General features: G+C 39.3%; 2 protein-coding genes across 2 annotated transcripts in view; one reads left to right on the top strand and one right to left on the bottom strand.

The window, feature by feature from the left end:
* Nucleotides 1–3,555, bottom strand: part of ACOD1 (aconitate decarboxylase 1) — an 82,060-nt gene extending 78,505 nt beyond the window's left edge. Inside the window, exon 1 of the mRNA XM_043991757.1 lies at nucleotides 3,433–3,555. Coding sequence (XP_043847692.1) covers nucleotides 3,433–3,465 — 33 coding nt within the window. The 5' untranslated portion in view covers nucleotides 3,466–3,555. The remainder of the gene's footprint in view (nucleotides 1–3,432) is intronic.
* Nucleotides 2,981–8,604, top strand: KCTD12 (potassium channel tetramerization domain containing 12). Its single transcript, XM_043991759.1, has one exon. It carries the CDS (start codon nucleotides 3,600–3,602, stop codon nucleotides 4,593–4,595), a length of 996 nt encoding a protein of 331 aa, XP_043847694.1. The 5' UTR covers nucleotides 2,981–3,599; the 3' UTR covers nucleotides 4,596–8,604.
* The last annotated feature ends 8,413 nt before the right edge of the window (nucleotides 8,605–17,017 follow it).

Here is a 17,017-nt window from a genome sequence, read left to right as displayed (position 1 = left end):
TTCTTATCTTCTTCCATATCCAGGGCAGCCTTTGAAGTCAATGGCTTTCAAAAGTGTCAGCATGCAAAAGAGATTCACAGATGTAGGGAGGATGATAAATATCCTAAATATATGCACAGGAGATTTTCTGATCCTGCCTCTTTCCACTCCTATTTTTTTTTTTTACTGTCTCTGTTTCTTTCACTATACTTTTGCAGTCATATTTCCCCAGTTTCCCATTCTCTGTCCTCCACTTAATTTTGTGCTTCTTTCAAATTTCTTCATCCCTTTCTTGTGATTCCTTCCTTATATGATAATATTCTAATAGGGGAAACAATATAATGTTCTGAATGTACATCACCACCTAGCTATTCCTCCCCTGGTTCTCCTCTCTGAGATGAAAACAGTTAACATACTTGGGATGGTAAAGAACTAAAATCCACTGTGCCAAATGTATACTTGGTTCACTTCACCAATGTTCTTGGAACATTTTGACTTCCGAATTTTATAACACAAACTAAAAGATATGAAATAAAATACAGAAGGGTTCACAAGCAAGTCAGTCTCCCAAAGCCACATCATATAGCTACAAGTTCAACTTAATTTATTATTGGATATTTCCTACCCTTCTGAATGTTTCCTATCCTCTTGAAAATGGGCTTTTCTTCTGACAAATTGCCATATATGTGCATGCATGTATCCACATACATACATGCATGCCTATGTATGTATGTATGCATACAGGAAATGGGTTGTTCCCAATATACTGTCTATTCTATAGGAATAGAGTACTTACCAAATTAAGGATTCTAATTATCCTTCTCTGGGAGCATGATGAGATTTTGGAGATAAATGCAACATATGTGTATATCTATATCTACAGAGTTTACATCTAGAAGAGACTCCCAAATAGGTTAGTGTGAACAGTAAAGAACAATTTTATTGGGTTTATAGAGGCTAAGATTCTGCTTCTTTTTTAGCCTCTGGCCACAAACATAGCCACTAAACAATAAAATTCCATCTTTTCCAACCCCTGAATTTGGTACTGGTTCATCTAGAATTTTGTGTCATCTATTAGTCATCAAAAGCCAAATAAAAAGCATGGGAAAAGATATTTGGTTGATTTCATCATAGAAGATTTCCTTTACCATTTCAGACTGTAATATATCCATGCCTTCTCATCCCACTCAATTATTGTGTCCCTGTCTATCCTACCAAAGATTCTCCATAGAATATCCTACCCAAAATGCAGAGATCTTTTCTAGGGCTGATATGAGTATTCTCACAGATGGCAACATTTGAAACTAAGGATGACATTTATTGGGAAAATTAGTTGGTAAGCTCACTTTAGGCAGTGACATGATATAGTTATAAAGGGAAAATAGCTATCATTGAGGATTTTTTTTGTACCTGCAATATCTTGACTATCCATTTATATTGATCCAGTTTACTGCATCAGAGAGTGATAGAGCTGGCTGGGACCCTAGATAAGGAAAATGAGGACCAAAGAGAAGGAGCCTGTGGTCACATGGCTAAGAAGCATTTGAGCCAGGACTGCAACTTGGTTCACAAACAGTGTGACAAAGAGAAAAAATACAGCTGATTCATAGAGGAGCAGGATTTGTGTCCAGAATTTGCCTCTTAACTACCTGTGTAATCTTGGGCAAGTCATCAAATCTTCTGGGGCCTCAGTTTACTCATCTATAAAATGAGGTGGTTGGTTGGAGTAGGTGATCACTAAAGCATCTTCCATCTCTAAATCCTTAAGCATAATTGCCCTTTGACTCCAAAACCAATGTTTATTCCACTAATACTTGGTTTAATTATTCTTCTCTCTAGGTCATTTTGCTGCTTTGACACATATAACCCATTCTACCAGATCCTTTCCTTACACATTCCTTCTAGGTAGAGAGCCCAAAACAGTGATTTTCTTTCTTATCAAGGACCCTAGACATAAGGTGTTATTGATCTCATCCCATACAAAAATCACCTGTAAAAGGAAATATTCCCATGGAACTGTTGTGGGAGAGGCCCTGGCACGGCCTACATGCAGAGCTGCCTGCTGTCACCACTGGGGGTCAGAAGAGCAGCAGAGCTTTGAAACCAGCTGCTGGAGATTTGGGTCCTTTCTTATTCCCAATGCAGCAGAGGAGGCTAAGGGAAGTTAATCGACCAAGCTAATGAGTAATGGAGCAGGGATTAGGCAGGACCCAGGTAGAAAGACCTCAGTTCTCTGGGCTCCTCGTGTCAGTGAGCTTTCCACTACACTAACCCCTCACAAGCTACTGCCTGCTCTTAAAAAAAAATAATAATTCTGAGGACATTAAATAAGCTGGCAAGACAAGCTCTTAAAAGAGAAACTAGGGTTAAACAATAGAATCTCTAAATGAACTCAGTTTTACTAACTGCTTGGTATTTAATTTCTTAGAAATAAAAAGCCTCTTTTTGGGCTCGAAAGGAAATTGACAGATCTCCTGGTCAAAACAGGCAAGATTTCACTGAAATAATCAGATGGATCTTAATGATGTTTCAAGCAGATGTCTCAGTCTCCCTAAATAATCTATCGCGGTGTTGTACAACTTAACCTAAATTCCAGTTTGTCATCCAAAACGTGTTTTCTCTATTTTGAAGTCTTAAGGAATCTCCTTAAGCTGAAAATAAAACATGTCGAGGAAACCCCAGATTAGTTTGCTTATGAAAAATTCTCGAGTGCACACATTAATAAAGCCCATGAAACCGCCCTACCTCTGGGTGGAGAGTATTTTAGTCAATCTGGATTCTCCCTTGAGAACTTCCTGCCACTTAAGGACGATGCCTGATCAGAGGTGATACCTCAACTTTTCCGGGGCTAAGCCCAGCCAGTTTATCTTTCCCTTCGGGTTTTCATGCGTTCTTAAGAGATGCAGAGATCTCCATGCAATCACAGCACCACGCCCCTTGGCTCTTGTGGTCATCCAGTTTCCGTCCCCCACCTCTTTCCATCTCTCCCTTCACTACAGAAGAGAAAGAAAGTTGAGTGAGAGCGCGGCTGTACTAGGGTTTTGAGTGCGGAACTGGGGGGGAGAGTTGGGTGGAGAAGGGCAAACCGAAGGGTCACCGCAGCAGCTCTGGAACCGGCGAGCCCGGTGGGGTTGGAGAAAGGCACAACGTCAGCGTTTAACATGCAAATATATTCCCCCCTCCTCCTCCGCGACAGCCTCCTCCTCTTGTAGTTCCCCCTCCCCTGCCCTGGGAGTGAGGAGGGAGCCCGAGTCTCAGCTGCCTTCAGCTGGCTCCGCAGCTCCGCATCCACCCACGCCTCCTGGGAGTCGCGGCGGCAGCGGGCAGCTCTACATAAACACTGAGCAGGCGGCCGCTGCCCGGGACTCTCCCGCAGCCACAGGGAGAGGTGGTGCGCTGGAGTCGCAGCGCGCAGCCCACGCCTGGGCGCACTAGCCGCGCGCTCTCCTTTACCTTCGGGGCCATCTCTTTGGCGAGCTGGGGCATCAGCAGCAAGTCCAGCTGTCTCTGGAAGGTGACTGCCGGAGGCTCTCCCGGGTGCCTCCTCGTCTTCTCTTGTCTTCTGTCTCTTCTTCTTTCTCTTCCTCCTCCTCCATCCCCATCTCACCCGCGTCTTTTAGATGGCTCTGGCGGACAGCACACGTGGATTACCCAATGGGGGCGGCGGCGGTGGGGGCGGCAGCGGCTCCTCGTCGTCTTCAGCCGAGCCGCCTCTGTTTCCCGAGATCGTGGAACTGAACGTGGGGGGCCAGGTCTATGTGACCCGGCGCTGCACCGTGGTGTCCGTGCCGGACTCGCTGCTCTGGCGTATGTTCTCGCAGCAGCAGCCGCAGGAGTTGGCCCGCGACAGCAAAGGTCGCTTCTTTCTGGACCGGGACGGCTTTCTTTTCCGCTACATCTTGGATTACTTGCGGGACTTGCAGCTCGTGCTGCCCGATTACTTCCCCGAGCGCAGCCGGTTGCAGCGGGAGGCTGAGTACTTCCAGCTTCCCGAGCTCGTGCGCCGCCTCGGGGCTCCCCAGCAGCCCGGGCCGGGCCCACCGCCGCCCCATTCTCGCCGTGGGGTATACAAAGAGGGCTCCGTGGGGGGCGGAGGCGACGAGCTGCTGCCCCTGGGCTACGTGGACCCGGAGCAGCAAGAGGGCGCCTCGGCAGGGGCGCCCTCACCCACACTGGACATAGCTAGCCGCAGCCCGTCTGGGGGCGCCGGGGGCCCGCTGCTCACCCCGTCCCAGTCCCTGGACGGCAGCCGGCGTTCGGGCTACATCACCATCGGCTACCGGGGCTCCTACACCATCGGGCGGGACGCGCAGGCGGACGCAAAGTTCCGGCGGGTGGCGAGGATCACAGTGTGTGGCAAGACATCGCTGGCCAAGGAGGTGTTCGGGGAGACCCTGAACGAGAGCCGAGACCCCGACCGGCCTCCGGAGCGCTACACCTCTCGCTACTACCTCAAGTTCAACTTTCTGGAGCAGGCTTTCGACAAGCTTTCCGAGTCCGGCTTCCACATGGTGGCCTGCAGCTCCACGGGCACCTGCGCCTTTGCCAGCAGCACGGACCAGAGCGAGGACAAGATCTGGACCAGCTACACCGAGTACGTCTTCTGCCGGGAGTGAACCATTTGGACATTCCCCCCCCCCCTTAGCTTCCCCCCCCCCACCATGCATCTACGAGGGATATTATTTTATCCCACTAGGTTTTATCTGCACCTCCACAACCCTCCTTTACTCCTCAGAGACACCTTCTGTTAGGACTATTATAGATAGCCCATCTTATCCTTCAACTTAGTCCCAGCCTTGGAATTTGAAGTTCGATCCCTTTCCTCTTGCTGATCTTTTAACCTCGGATCATGGCTTCTATCGAGAAGGGTTGAGAGGTGCATTTCTCTCCTTCTGCTTGGCTGTCAGACTGCTCTGCTCAGTCCCACTCCGACTCCCATTCCCTCCCCCATCTTCTTTCCAGCCTCTCTTAAACCTGGATCAAGAGAGACGAGGTTGTCACAAAAAAGAAAATAACAAACAACAACAAAACCTACCGCACCAAATACTTTGGACTTGACAACAAACGCCTGGAACTGTTCAAACTCGGATGGGAAAGTATCCAGGGTGTTGGAGAAAGTAACATTCCTTGAAATCTTCTCAAGTGCTTGTGACCCATAGGTGGTCGAAAGGGTTCAAAATTGGTAACTTTAAAGTCTGAGGAAAGTTGATAATTTAAAAAGTTGATAGTATAGCCTTTTTTTGACTTTTAATGATAGATTTTAACTGGATGCAAAGGCTATTATAGACTGGGAGCAAGAGAGGCAATTCTGGAATTTGGGACACTTTGGATACAATTGAATTATTCTAAATGCATAAAGTCTTTAAAAATGTTAAAGGTTAAAGTAAGAAAAGAACAACTGGCTACATTTTTCAGTTCTTTCCATTTTCACGTAGAATAGACTTTGCAAGCTACTTAGACTTGCAGAAAGGGAGCTAGTTGACTGCTCTGCTTCCTGGGGCTGACTTCCCTGGCCCATCACCAAGAGCACTTTGCTCTACTTTAGTTGACATGGCAGCCATTATTGGCAACAGGGAGAAATATTGCTGCCACACAAGACAATAAGTAAGCCCAAGTCTGCAGCATTGCATGAATTGACAATGAGTTTAAAAACGGTAAGATAGACAGTATTTTCAGTGGAAGAGCCATTGATATGAAAAAAGCACCAGGTGTGGGTAGATGGGTTTCCTTTTCTTCCAGCGAAGGAGATTTGGTCCTTGCTTAGCTCTGACTAGCAAGTACTTTAGAATTAGGGAGAAGAGGCACTTGGTTTGAAATCTGAATATTTTCACCATCCATTTAAGTACATGCATGATTTTGATGCCAAACAGTTCAGGAAAGCACACACTCAGCAATTCATAAAGATGTTAATAACACACAGTAAAACAACAGTTACTGAAAAAACAGCTTATTAAGTTCACCATTCTGATTTCTAACTTAGAGTTTACTAGTACTTATATTACCTAACCAAAGAACTACCCAGTAGGGTTTTAGTCTTTAAACTTTATTTCCTCATTCTGGAGAGGAATTCTAACCGACAATTTTAAAAAAATCCTCTTTTACTTGAGTAGAATATGTTTAATTTTGGTTACACATAGATTTAAGACAAATTATTATTATTTTCCAAAAGCCAAATGCTTGTCTGACTGCTGAGTAAACCTGAAAACAGTATTTCTGCGTTGTTCTCTCCTGGAATTTGTTAGAAGAAAGGTGGAATCAACCCAGGTGATTCATTTGCAGAGAAATCTAAGCACCAAATGCTGTCCAGTTGCAGAGAGTTGTAAAATGGAGTATTTTTAAAAGAAGGAAAATAAATGCTTAAAAGTTTGTGGAGCAATAAAATGGTAACTTGAGGCTAGTGCAACAGAATACAGAATGAGACCTGGTTGCCTTATGCCTTTACTCTAAAATGAAATAAATCCCCTTTTGCATAACCTATCTTTATCATAAGTGAAAGGAAACTGATCCTAGCTCCTGAGTGTGTAAGATGTCATTCTCTGGAGATTTCCTGGCCTACAAGTCTTTCTATTTTTTTGTTTCTTTCACTACTTTTCTCAGAAGTATCTTTTGAAAAGATTTTGTAAGAAGCAATTTTCAAGAAAAGTGCTTTTTTCTTTATTTCTTTTTTAAAAAAAATGAACCTTGTACTGTATCTTATTATGCCCATTAACAGAATTAAGGATGGAAACAAGTTTAATCTTAGATGACTTATGACCCAATGTATATATATAGAGTATGTGAACGTTTTACATTGATCTTTTAGTTTTAAAATTCATTACTAATACTATTAAATGTCATAAATTAGCCTAATCCCTTGTGTCAAGTGCTGTACATACTAAAGCAACATGTTCTGATCAGTTTCCTTATTCCCATTTCTATGAAGGAATTGAATATAAAAGAAATACAGTTGTACAATTGGGTTTGGTCCACTATTACTTGCTTGAATCTTAGTTTTCACCAAATTTCTCTTGATTTGATGCCATTTTAAAATTAAGGTACCTGTATTTTTAATCTGCTACCTTTTTCTTTTTCAGTAGGGATGGTAAGGGTTTTCTGTTCCAATGCCTGCCCAGCAACAGGTTCCCCCCCCCAAAGTAAGAATGTTTTTTATGAATCATTGACTGACATAAGATGATTGGAATGAGTGATAATGTAAGGAAAATCCATTTCATTTCTTTTAATATTTTAAATACCATCTCAGGCTTGGTAATTATTAAAATGTTAATCTCACTGTGGTCTGAAGTGAATTAGTGTTGTTTGTTCAGTGTCTAGTGGCCAGAGGTGAACACAGCAAAAAATTAGTAAGGCCAAATGACATTTAGTTATTAGTTCATTAGACAAGCATACCTAGAACGTAAGTCTTAGAGATTTATATCTGAAAGGGAATTCAGAGGTCATTGGGTCCAACTCCTTCATTTTATAGATGAGGAAACAGGCCTAGAAAAGTGAAGTGATTTGTGCAGATCTTTTGACTCTAAATTCAGTGTGTTTTCCATTATACTGACTCTTTCCTTTCTTAAAGGGAACCCCAAGAGACATATTTGGCAATTAAAGGAATTAATGGTTCTTAATGATTGAAAGATTCCGTGATTCTTATTTATGTCCACAAACCCCTAAAATTCCATCCAAACCATCCAGCAAACATTTTCCATAAGGACTATAGGTTCTCATTTCCCAAACTCATGTGGCTATCTACAAACCTTGTGAATTTTTAATCTATTAAGTCTTTGGGTTGAGTCTTTTGTGATGTTTGATGTATCCTTTAGTTGAAGAACTAGGGATGTGATAGTTAAGGAGAGTTTACTGTGCTTTTCTTAAAGAGATGAATCCCTTGCCCCTCAAGTTGGAGGTGAGATGCCCTACATCGGAGCATAGCCTTTAGTGAAAGACTGGTAATTTTCTGATGATTTAGACTGTGTTGATAGTCTCAATAGTTTTGGTAAAGAAGTCTACTTTGAGACCTGCATTATTTGCTTCCCAAACCCTCTATTCATTTTGAATCAGGACCTTTAGCTGGGTCTCCACAGATCAAAACAAATTAAAGGTTGGCAATTATCTGATAAATATTGACAGTGTAGATAATTAATTTGGATAATTCAGGCCTTACAAAAACACTTATGCCTGTACAACTTGGAAAAAATTATGGAGGGGAAGAGAGGCAGAGACACTGATTATCCAAGTAATTTTGACTGTTATAATATTGGTTCAGATTAGATGGAAACTATCTATGTTGATCCACGTATTCTTTGATATTTAGAAGCTCAACAGGAAACTATCAACTCCTTAATCATTAGTTTCATTTTAAAATAAAAAGGTCATGGTGGGCATCTTGAGTCCACTAGTGGTTAAAAAAACAGGTACCATTATTAATACTGTTTAATCTCTTTTGAAACCATATGTTTGACAGGATATCTATTTTTATACATGTAGATTATGAGCCATATTCATCCTAGTTTTTAGACTGAATGGTGTAGAAAACAAATCCCTTGAGGATGTTAGAGACCAAATTAAATCTTTTTTTTCAATACTAACTTTACTCTTGTGTTTTATATTGGGTTGTATTTTGATTAAAGTTTTGAAAATCTAGAATACATTGTATTTGACATTATTGTGCTTTTATCTCTAGCAAGAAAAAGCTTCCCAATCCCACATTCTTGCACAACATACTATGTACTTGGCAACTTCTTGGAAGAAGTTCATTGTCAGCAGAGAAATATTCACACTTGGTTTATTTTCAGGCAAACTCCCAATCAAACTGCTTATGATCCTTACTTACGATGCTTTCCTTAATGCAGGGAATTTTCATGGAGCTTTGGTAAAGTACTTTATTTGTGTAGTGCCATACACATATGCCACCCAAATCATACCAAGTTCCCTTCTGAGAATAGATATTTTTATAATCTTACAGAAGAATCAGTACATTATTACTGCAAGTAATGAAAATTTTAGTAGAATATTATCACATAGAAAAGCTTGAGGGAATACTAGAAACTCATGAAGAGTTTCACAGGCAAAATAACAAGTTTTATTCAACTGATTGAAGGTTTACTTTAGTAATAGGCTACAGAGAGTATGAATCTATATTGTGAACTTATTGGAGAAGATTCTTTGTACTGTATTTTGAATAACTAGTCATTAATGATTATCAAATGGCTATTTTTCTTCACTGTGAGGACATTCAGATAGTGAATGAAATTTTTTAGATTACTTGTTTAAATCTTTATTTTTGAGAAGTAAGTCTATTATAAAGCCCTCTTTGGTTTCCAAAAGTAACTGCTGGTAAAACAATTGCCAGCAGTTACAGGCTAAACGTTGAGGATTTAAGTTCAACACTGGAGTGTTCTGAAGACTTCATTCATTGCCTCAATGGAAGCTCTCCAGAGGAGAGTAATCTTGAGTAAATGCAATATGGACCAGTGGACTTAGATCTTAGCTAGGTCTTTTTTTTTTTCAGTATGTATGGGGGTATAAGAACAATCATGATGTAAAACAATACGGTTGCCTTTCTGACTTTAGAAGCAGATGAAAATTCCTCTATTCCTGTTTCAATACAAATCAAGATTAACTATTTCCCTACCAAAAAGATGAAAGGCTCTTTCATAGATGCTAACTTGAAAGAAGTCAATGATCATATGTTCTTTCAAAAAATTTTGTCAGGTAGACTAGTCATTTGATAAATTGAGGAATGCTCTGCTACTGACTAGCTAGTGAACTTGAGCAAATGATTTCACCTCTTGAGGCCTCAGTTTCCTCATTTTTAATAAAAGGTTAGACTAGATGGTCTCTGAGGTAGCTTCCAGATCCCAGTCACTATGATTCTATGAATAAAAGTTGTTATCCTTCTGTCAGCTGAAGAATGTAAAATTTCCACACAGTAATTTTTTTTATAGCTTTCAGTGGTCTATTTCAGGTTTTGAGATCTTTTCCCCTCTTCTCCTAACTTTTGTGAAAATGACTCATTGGTATATGTCATTTAATGTAAACATTTAAATCATCATTGTGAGCTAAGTAATTGGGAAATCAAGGGGGAAAAAATCTTCATTTTATAAGAAGCTGATTATGAATCCTTCTCATTTGTATATATTTATGGGGAAAAATTCTTTGGATGTCCCCTAAATTTATAGAGATTATAAAAAATAGAGATTTTTATTTTCCATATTCACAACTAGTTGTGTAACTTACGTCCTCAATAGTGTTTTTCTCCTCGTATTGTGGAGTAATAAATCCTTGATTATGTGACCTGTTATGTATTCTATTAAATACTAAAAGCAAAATAATCATTCACTATTTTAATTATTCCTCCTGTTTATTGGGTATGAATTCACTTGGAACTTAGTCTGATTTCAGTTAAAAGGTTTTCTACATAGTGGGAAAACTTCCCAAATTGTTGTGGGAATAATGATGTGTTTGATCCTATCAAAGGAACTTCTCACTATGTAATTGACCAGCTGTGCCAGGAAGTGAATAGATTCCTTCCCTTGATGTGTCTGTGGCTAAGAAGGCAGTGGCAAAATGGCTCAGAATGGAAAGAAGAATGCTGATTGGTGAATGTTTTTCTTTACCTCAGCACTTTGTAGCAGATGTACCTTTTTAGGAACATGGGCAATGTAGGTGGTGATGACAGCAGAACTGTGGATTAAAGTTGGTAGAGAAAAGAAGAAATATAAAAAGTGAGATATGCCTTAATTAAAACTGATATTTACATAGGTGGGGAGACAGGGAAAGTGGTTAACTTCATTTTCAATATTGGGGGATTTTCCTGCGTGAATTTTCTTCACTGAGGTCATTGGTTTCAGAAAGAATCCTAGATTTTTCAGATTGGGGGAATCAAAGAATCTATTGCTAGGGAATGCCAAATAGCTATTTGTGCTACAGAATTATAGCAGCAAATCTTGATTTTTGAAGAGAATAAGCCAACTTTCCTTTGCATCTCTTCCCTTCTAATATTTAATGCCTTCCAAGGGGAAAAAGACTTTTGAGTGCTTTCTGGCATTTAAAGGGACAATGTGGCTTGTGGAAGCCATGTAAGATGGTTGAACTAGAATGAAAAAAAATCTTGAACCACTATAAGGGAGAAGCAAGTTTATATAGTTATGAGTAGATAATGCTTTAGATTTTTATATTTTGAAGACCTTTTATTTCTGTAAGTCCTTTCACTTCTTTCCTTACTTATATAAAAATCAATTTTGAAAGAAAACTCTCCATTGGAGTCCTACTATGGTGCCTTATTATGGTGTTCAAATGAGCCTGGATTATCCAAGGTCATGACAGCAAAGGGTAAGCTCAGGTAGCTGGAAAGAGTGGTACAGGACCAGCAACGTGTGATGTGTATATGTATGTATTTATACACACATACACACACATACTGCTGTTTCATTAGTCCATTCCAAGGGAGGATACTCCCTCCACTGAAGCAGATGGCTACTACTTCTATAAAGAGAATTGCCCAGGGCATTGTGAGGTTAAGTAACTTGCTAGTGGTCATATGGCTATGGAGTCGGGACTTTAAGTCAGGTCTTTGTGGCTCCAAAGCTACCCAGTAAGTTATGTTGCCTTTCATACACATATACACATATGTATAAATGTTTATATGTACACTTATATAAGTATAAAAATATAAATATAAACACACACACATATATGCAAGTACAGATAATTACATTTCTTCTGTACCTCTAGGACTTTTCATTCTAGTCTGATTGATTGTGTGGGGGAAATTCTCTGGGAACTTAATGGGTTCTTTTCTTCTTTATGCACATGAAGCCTCCTATCTAAAAGTCCCCCAGATGTCCCCTTCAGTGCAAAAATGGCCCATGCTCATCTCCCTCACCTTTGGTTCCTCTTGTATTCTCTTTCTGTCTAGGCCTATATTTATGTACGTATAAAAGAAAAGCTAGAAAATATAATAGGAACTGACCACAGGCATGGAGCAAGGCTGCTGAAAGGGAGGGGAGGAACATTTTTTTGTTGATCATTTTCTTCTGTTCCACTGTTATAGCTGATGGATGGCAGAATTACAGCAGTAGGACTGCTCTATTTCCTAGTTTACACTAGTCTTAATCACTTTTTAGCCTGTTGTGATGGGATCACAGTCTTTATATATATCTAGATGAGATACAAATATATGTAGAAGAGAGGGTACATGGGTCAGATTCCATATTTATGGAAGTAAAAGGGCATTCATTATGTGTATCTAAACTAAGTGCTACATGTTGAATATCCTCCCTATGCTATGGCTAGGTCCCGTTTGTAGTAGGCCTGTAATAAATGACATACTTATAAATGAGTCATAGATTGATAACTAGGCTCCTACCTGAAACCTTTCCAGCTTCATAGGAACCTCCCAAGGCTCATGCCCCATTGACACAATCTTTGAGGACATAGGGTCATGTCCACATTGCCATGAAGCATCATGGAGGACTTAAAAATATAAACATCCCAACAAAATAACAATATCAGTACGTTGTAGAAAATGGAATCTGCGGACAACAATTGTTCCTACACCAGATAAGTTTTCTAAATATTAAAATGAAGTTGAGGCAAGTATTGGTGATGATAAAATGTTTATCCCCAATACACAGAGAGGTATGTTGAAATAGTGGGACAAAGGGATAAGCATTTCTGTAGCACTTGCTATGTGGCAGGCACTTCACTAAACACATGACCATTGAAGTGTATAGAAAGCCAGCCAGGAAGATGTGGGTGAAAGTCTAACATGTGTTAGCTGTGTGAACCTTGGGCAAATCACTTAATTTCTTGCTTTCTAGGCAACTTTCTAAGACTATAAGTTGTCCATAACCAACCTGTACTGGTGGAAGGAATTTCCTTATTTGAGAATTCCCTATCATATTTTTTCTTTTAAGAATAACATATTATTTAGCAGTTCTTTTAAAGTTTACTCCTCATTTAAAAACAATTAATCATAAATCCTCTAATTTTCTGGAAACTAGGTCAAAACAAACTCCTATTTCAGTTTGTATGGCAAAAAGGGGTAAAAAGGTGCTCCAGTTAGGTTACTGGCCTTTAAAATTCAAAGAACACAATGAACTGGCTATTTCGACTTGAAAAGAATGCCAAGGGCAAGAAACTGGGAATTATACTACACATAGCTTTGGAACTTGCCTCCTAATTCACTGCACGACCTTAATTTTAGCTTAGCTCTCACATATATTTCTTTGTATGTCAGATTTGGACAATAATACCTACTTTATGCAGTATTTAGAGGCGTATTTGTTTTTTTGCAACTGCCTGTCTGTGTCCACCTACTTTTTCTTGTACAGTGGGGAGAATTTGGTTTATTGTGTGTACTCTATATAATTTTAGAGAATTAAATACGGAATGTTACCAACGTTGCTTTGTGCTACATAGACTTAATAAGTCAAAACTCCCAATTGCTTCCTCTAAATCCATATTTTGTGAAATTATAAGTAGGCATTTATAAAATTATTACTCTTCCATCTGACTTGAAAAAATCACTTGCTTTGATCAGACAAAATGAGTTTGATGGTTTTTTTTTCTGAATTATGATTAGTTAGTTGGCAGCTGCTTCAAGGCCTCTTGCGAATTTTTGTCCAAAAAGATTTTCATTTTATAATAAAACTCAAGTTCACTGACAACCATGCTATAGGCTTTTCACTGGAGCAACCATTTGATATGTGGTTTTGATAATTTTAACTAAAAATTTTCAAGAAACTTTAAAAAAAGCCATAGGAAAGAAATTTGACCTACCTAAAAAGTCATAGTACATGATTCTCATATCCAGCAGCTGAGACCTGTGGGCTTGTTAAATGAAGACTCCAAAGGCTGTTTTCTTTATTTGAAAAAAAATCTTTTTGAGGGGGTTTTGACCTTGTAATAGCTAATGTACTGTTTTTCTCTCTATTCAGAGGCTCACACTTAACCACGTGATATTTTTCCCATTTGGGTCAGTCTGTTCAAAGTGTAAGTTCTATACATGAGCCAGTATCTGAAACACAGCTGTTGGGTCAAAGTTTAGGCCCACCAGCTTTGAGAGTGTTCCTTTTAAAGCATGAATAGCAAAAATACAATGAAACTTTATCCACATTAGTTTCCATCATAGAATGCTTAAAAACCTTCAATTCTCTTAGAAAATTCCATGCAAAAGATAGATATTATTGTCAAAATATTATCCAATTAAAAGTAGCTTTTTCTTGTTCCCTCCCCACCCCCCACAAACGATTCTCAATAAGGCATTGAGGTTGTTATAGGGATTATTTGGGCAAACTGAAACCTTTGACTGGATGATCTAGAAGTAGCAGGTGAAAGGGCTTTCATTTTTTATGGTTAGGTTGAATTATTTAAACTTTTGTTTTAATTGTCCGCCTCACTTTGTATGTATAAACACAGTTTATAATATAATTATACCTAGAAGAAACTTTCTCTGCTAAAAGGACAGTAGGGGTGTATGGCTTGTTTAGGGAGGGCTAACTCTTCTGGTGTGAGGGCTGCTCATCTACTTTTGGCGCGCACCCATCACCCAACTCTCATCTGTGACTTCAAGAAGCTCAGCAGACTGTCTACACCAGGTTGAGGGTAACTGAAAGGCCTCAAACCTATTGATGAGTTAGGAGGCTTTCTACCCCAAGCATGTGAACACTTTACCCAGAAGAATGGGCAGATTAGAACATTTTGTTCCAATGGCCATGGAGGGCCTGAAATGGGTACTATGGAGTGCTTAGAGCTTGGCCAGGGATCAAAGATGCTAATATCATCCACTGTATCCCTAGCCACCACCAGTCAACTTGACACTGGACTTGATGACTCTAGAAGAGTTAGTGAGGCTGAGAACTTTGTGCAACTCTGCCTCCCTTAAATCCAATTCACATACAAGTTAAGACATCATCCCATGATGTCATTGGTTTTTGAAAAATGAAGGACGAACAAGAGGAAGACTCATTTAAATAACACTGGTTAGCCTGAGACTATTCTTTCCTCTAGATGTAATAGGTAGAAATCGGGGCTAGAGAAAGGTAAAGCACAGAATTTCTGTTCCAAAAGGTTGACACCCAGAATAGTGGGTAGGATTTATTTACTCTTTCCCCACTTCTACCCAGACTCCCTTAGGAGTGTATGTGAAAAAAATATTCAAGGGAATAGGAATTCATTTATTCAATAAACACATATTAAGCAGCCTTCTATGTGCTAGTCACTAAGATCTAAGGATATAAAAATGAAACAGTTTGTGAGAAATGGAACCTATAGATTGGCCTTTGCCAATGAATTTAGTTGTTTTGACTATGTAGACACAAAGGATTTTATTTTGTTTGAAAAAGAAAAAACCTAACAATTTTCTTGCAATATTTCACTTTTTGTTTCCCTAAAACTTCAAAGAAAATGAGTAGTTACTTTTTCTTATCTATTAGAGCAGTGTTTATCAAATCATTTTTCATAAACTCTAGTATACCACGAAGTATTTTTTTCCCCCAAGGAACATCTAAGTCATTGGAACTTTGGCTAAGTAAGCATATTTGTTAGTGTCACTCCCATAACTCTTAGGCCTAATACTGCAGACAGGATTAAATACTAAGTCATGACAAACAGTTTTCATCATTTCGTGAAGTTGAACAACACTGATTTTAGGGAATTCCACATGAGGGAATTAGAACAGCAAGTGGTAGTGGGAATTGAGTGAGCCACACTGGACTAAATTCTGGAGTTAACTCATTTTCCTTTTCATTCAATTATGACTTTAGTCCAGTTTCTGTCTTGTGATAAAACTACTCACTTGTGGGAATTAGAAGAAAACTTTATTGCATTGTTTGAACCTATCCCTGTGGGACTGGGAAGCTGGACCTCTTCCACCTGCTGTTTAGAGACCCTTAACCAAACACCTATGTTATGCTGACCAGAAACTCAGATCCAAAGATTCATGCAAGGAGTTTTCACTCTTATACATTTCAAGTAACCCACTGAAAATTGGCTCTACTGGTCAATCGGTTATTGTTTATATGTTACTTTGATTAAATACTGACACTTGAGTGAACTGGGACATGCTTTTTCCTGATTTCAGGGAATTGTATTAATCTACCCCCCCCCCCGCCCCCAACTTGGAAAGTCCCTAAACTTATCTACAATTAGAAATCATATTACCTAATTTTGTTTCCTAGTTAATTGTTTTCTTTTAATGAATAGACCTTATTTGATTGTTTTTAGTACATGAAACTCAGTCTCTCCCTATATTAGAGATCCTGTGCCCAAACTGAGGGGCCTGATCCAGATTTATTGGGCAATTAATTGGCCCAAATAACTTAATAAATTGGTATGCTAAGAAGCTTGAGCCTTGGTTTCCTCAGTCATTTCATCTTTCACCTGGAACACATATTAGTTTAGTGGTACTTACTGGCTTTTAACTTGAAAGGCATTTATTTGTATGAGTAACGGTAGAGCTGTGAGATAAGAATTAGAAAATAAGCTATATGAAGTAAAGGAAACTATATATTAATATGCATTTGCTTTGATATTTTGATTGAACCTATTATCTTATTGACATAGGTACTCCCTCTGTAAGGGTAGATTGCAACCTATCTATCTATAACTTCTCATCCTGTTCCGTTCTTTCTTGTTTGTGTTTACTTATAAACCTTCCAAAGAGGACCTACCCAATATGGTGGCCTTTCTCCTGGACTTTAAACAATTTGCTTTTTCTTCACAAAATCTCTATTGTAATATAGAGATGACCTTAAGTCTTCATAGGCTGTGGCAGCAGAGTTCATGCTCTGATGGGTTCTACCAAGCCAGATAGGCTAGGGATAGAGGCCTGAAAGCAGATGGCACATACTACCCAAGAACCAGCCCCACCAATCATAGAAAGGCTTCATTCCCAGCAGATTGGCCATTAAATAATGAATTCTTAGGGCATGGAAAGCCAGGAAACAAACTAACAAAATATAAATTGACCCTTCACTTTCTGTACCATTAGTAGAATAGTGGAAAGGGTACAGACAGAAGGAATTAAAAATTACATTTTAAAAAGATTAAT

This window comes from Dromiciops gliroides, chromosome 3 (assembly GCF_019393635.1).
Source record: "Dromiciops gliroides isolate mDroGli1 chromosome 3, mDroGli1.pri, whole genome shotgun sequence".
NCBI lineage: Eukaryota > Metazoa > Chordata > Mammalia > Microbiotheria > Microbiotheriidae > Dromiciops > Dromiciops gliroides.
The sequence above is the reverse complement of the archived record's forward strand: the minus strand, read 5'-3'. Positions and strand labels throughout refer to the sequence as shown.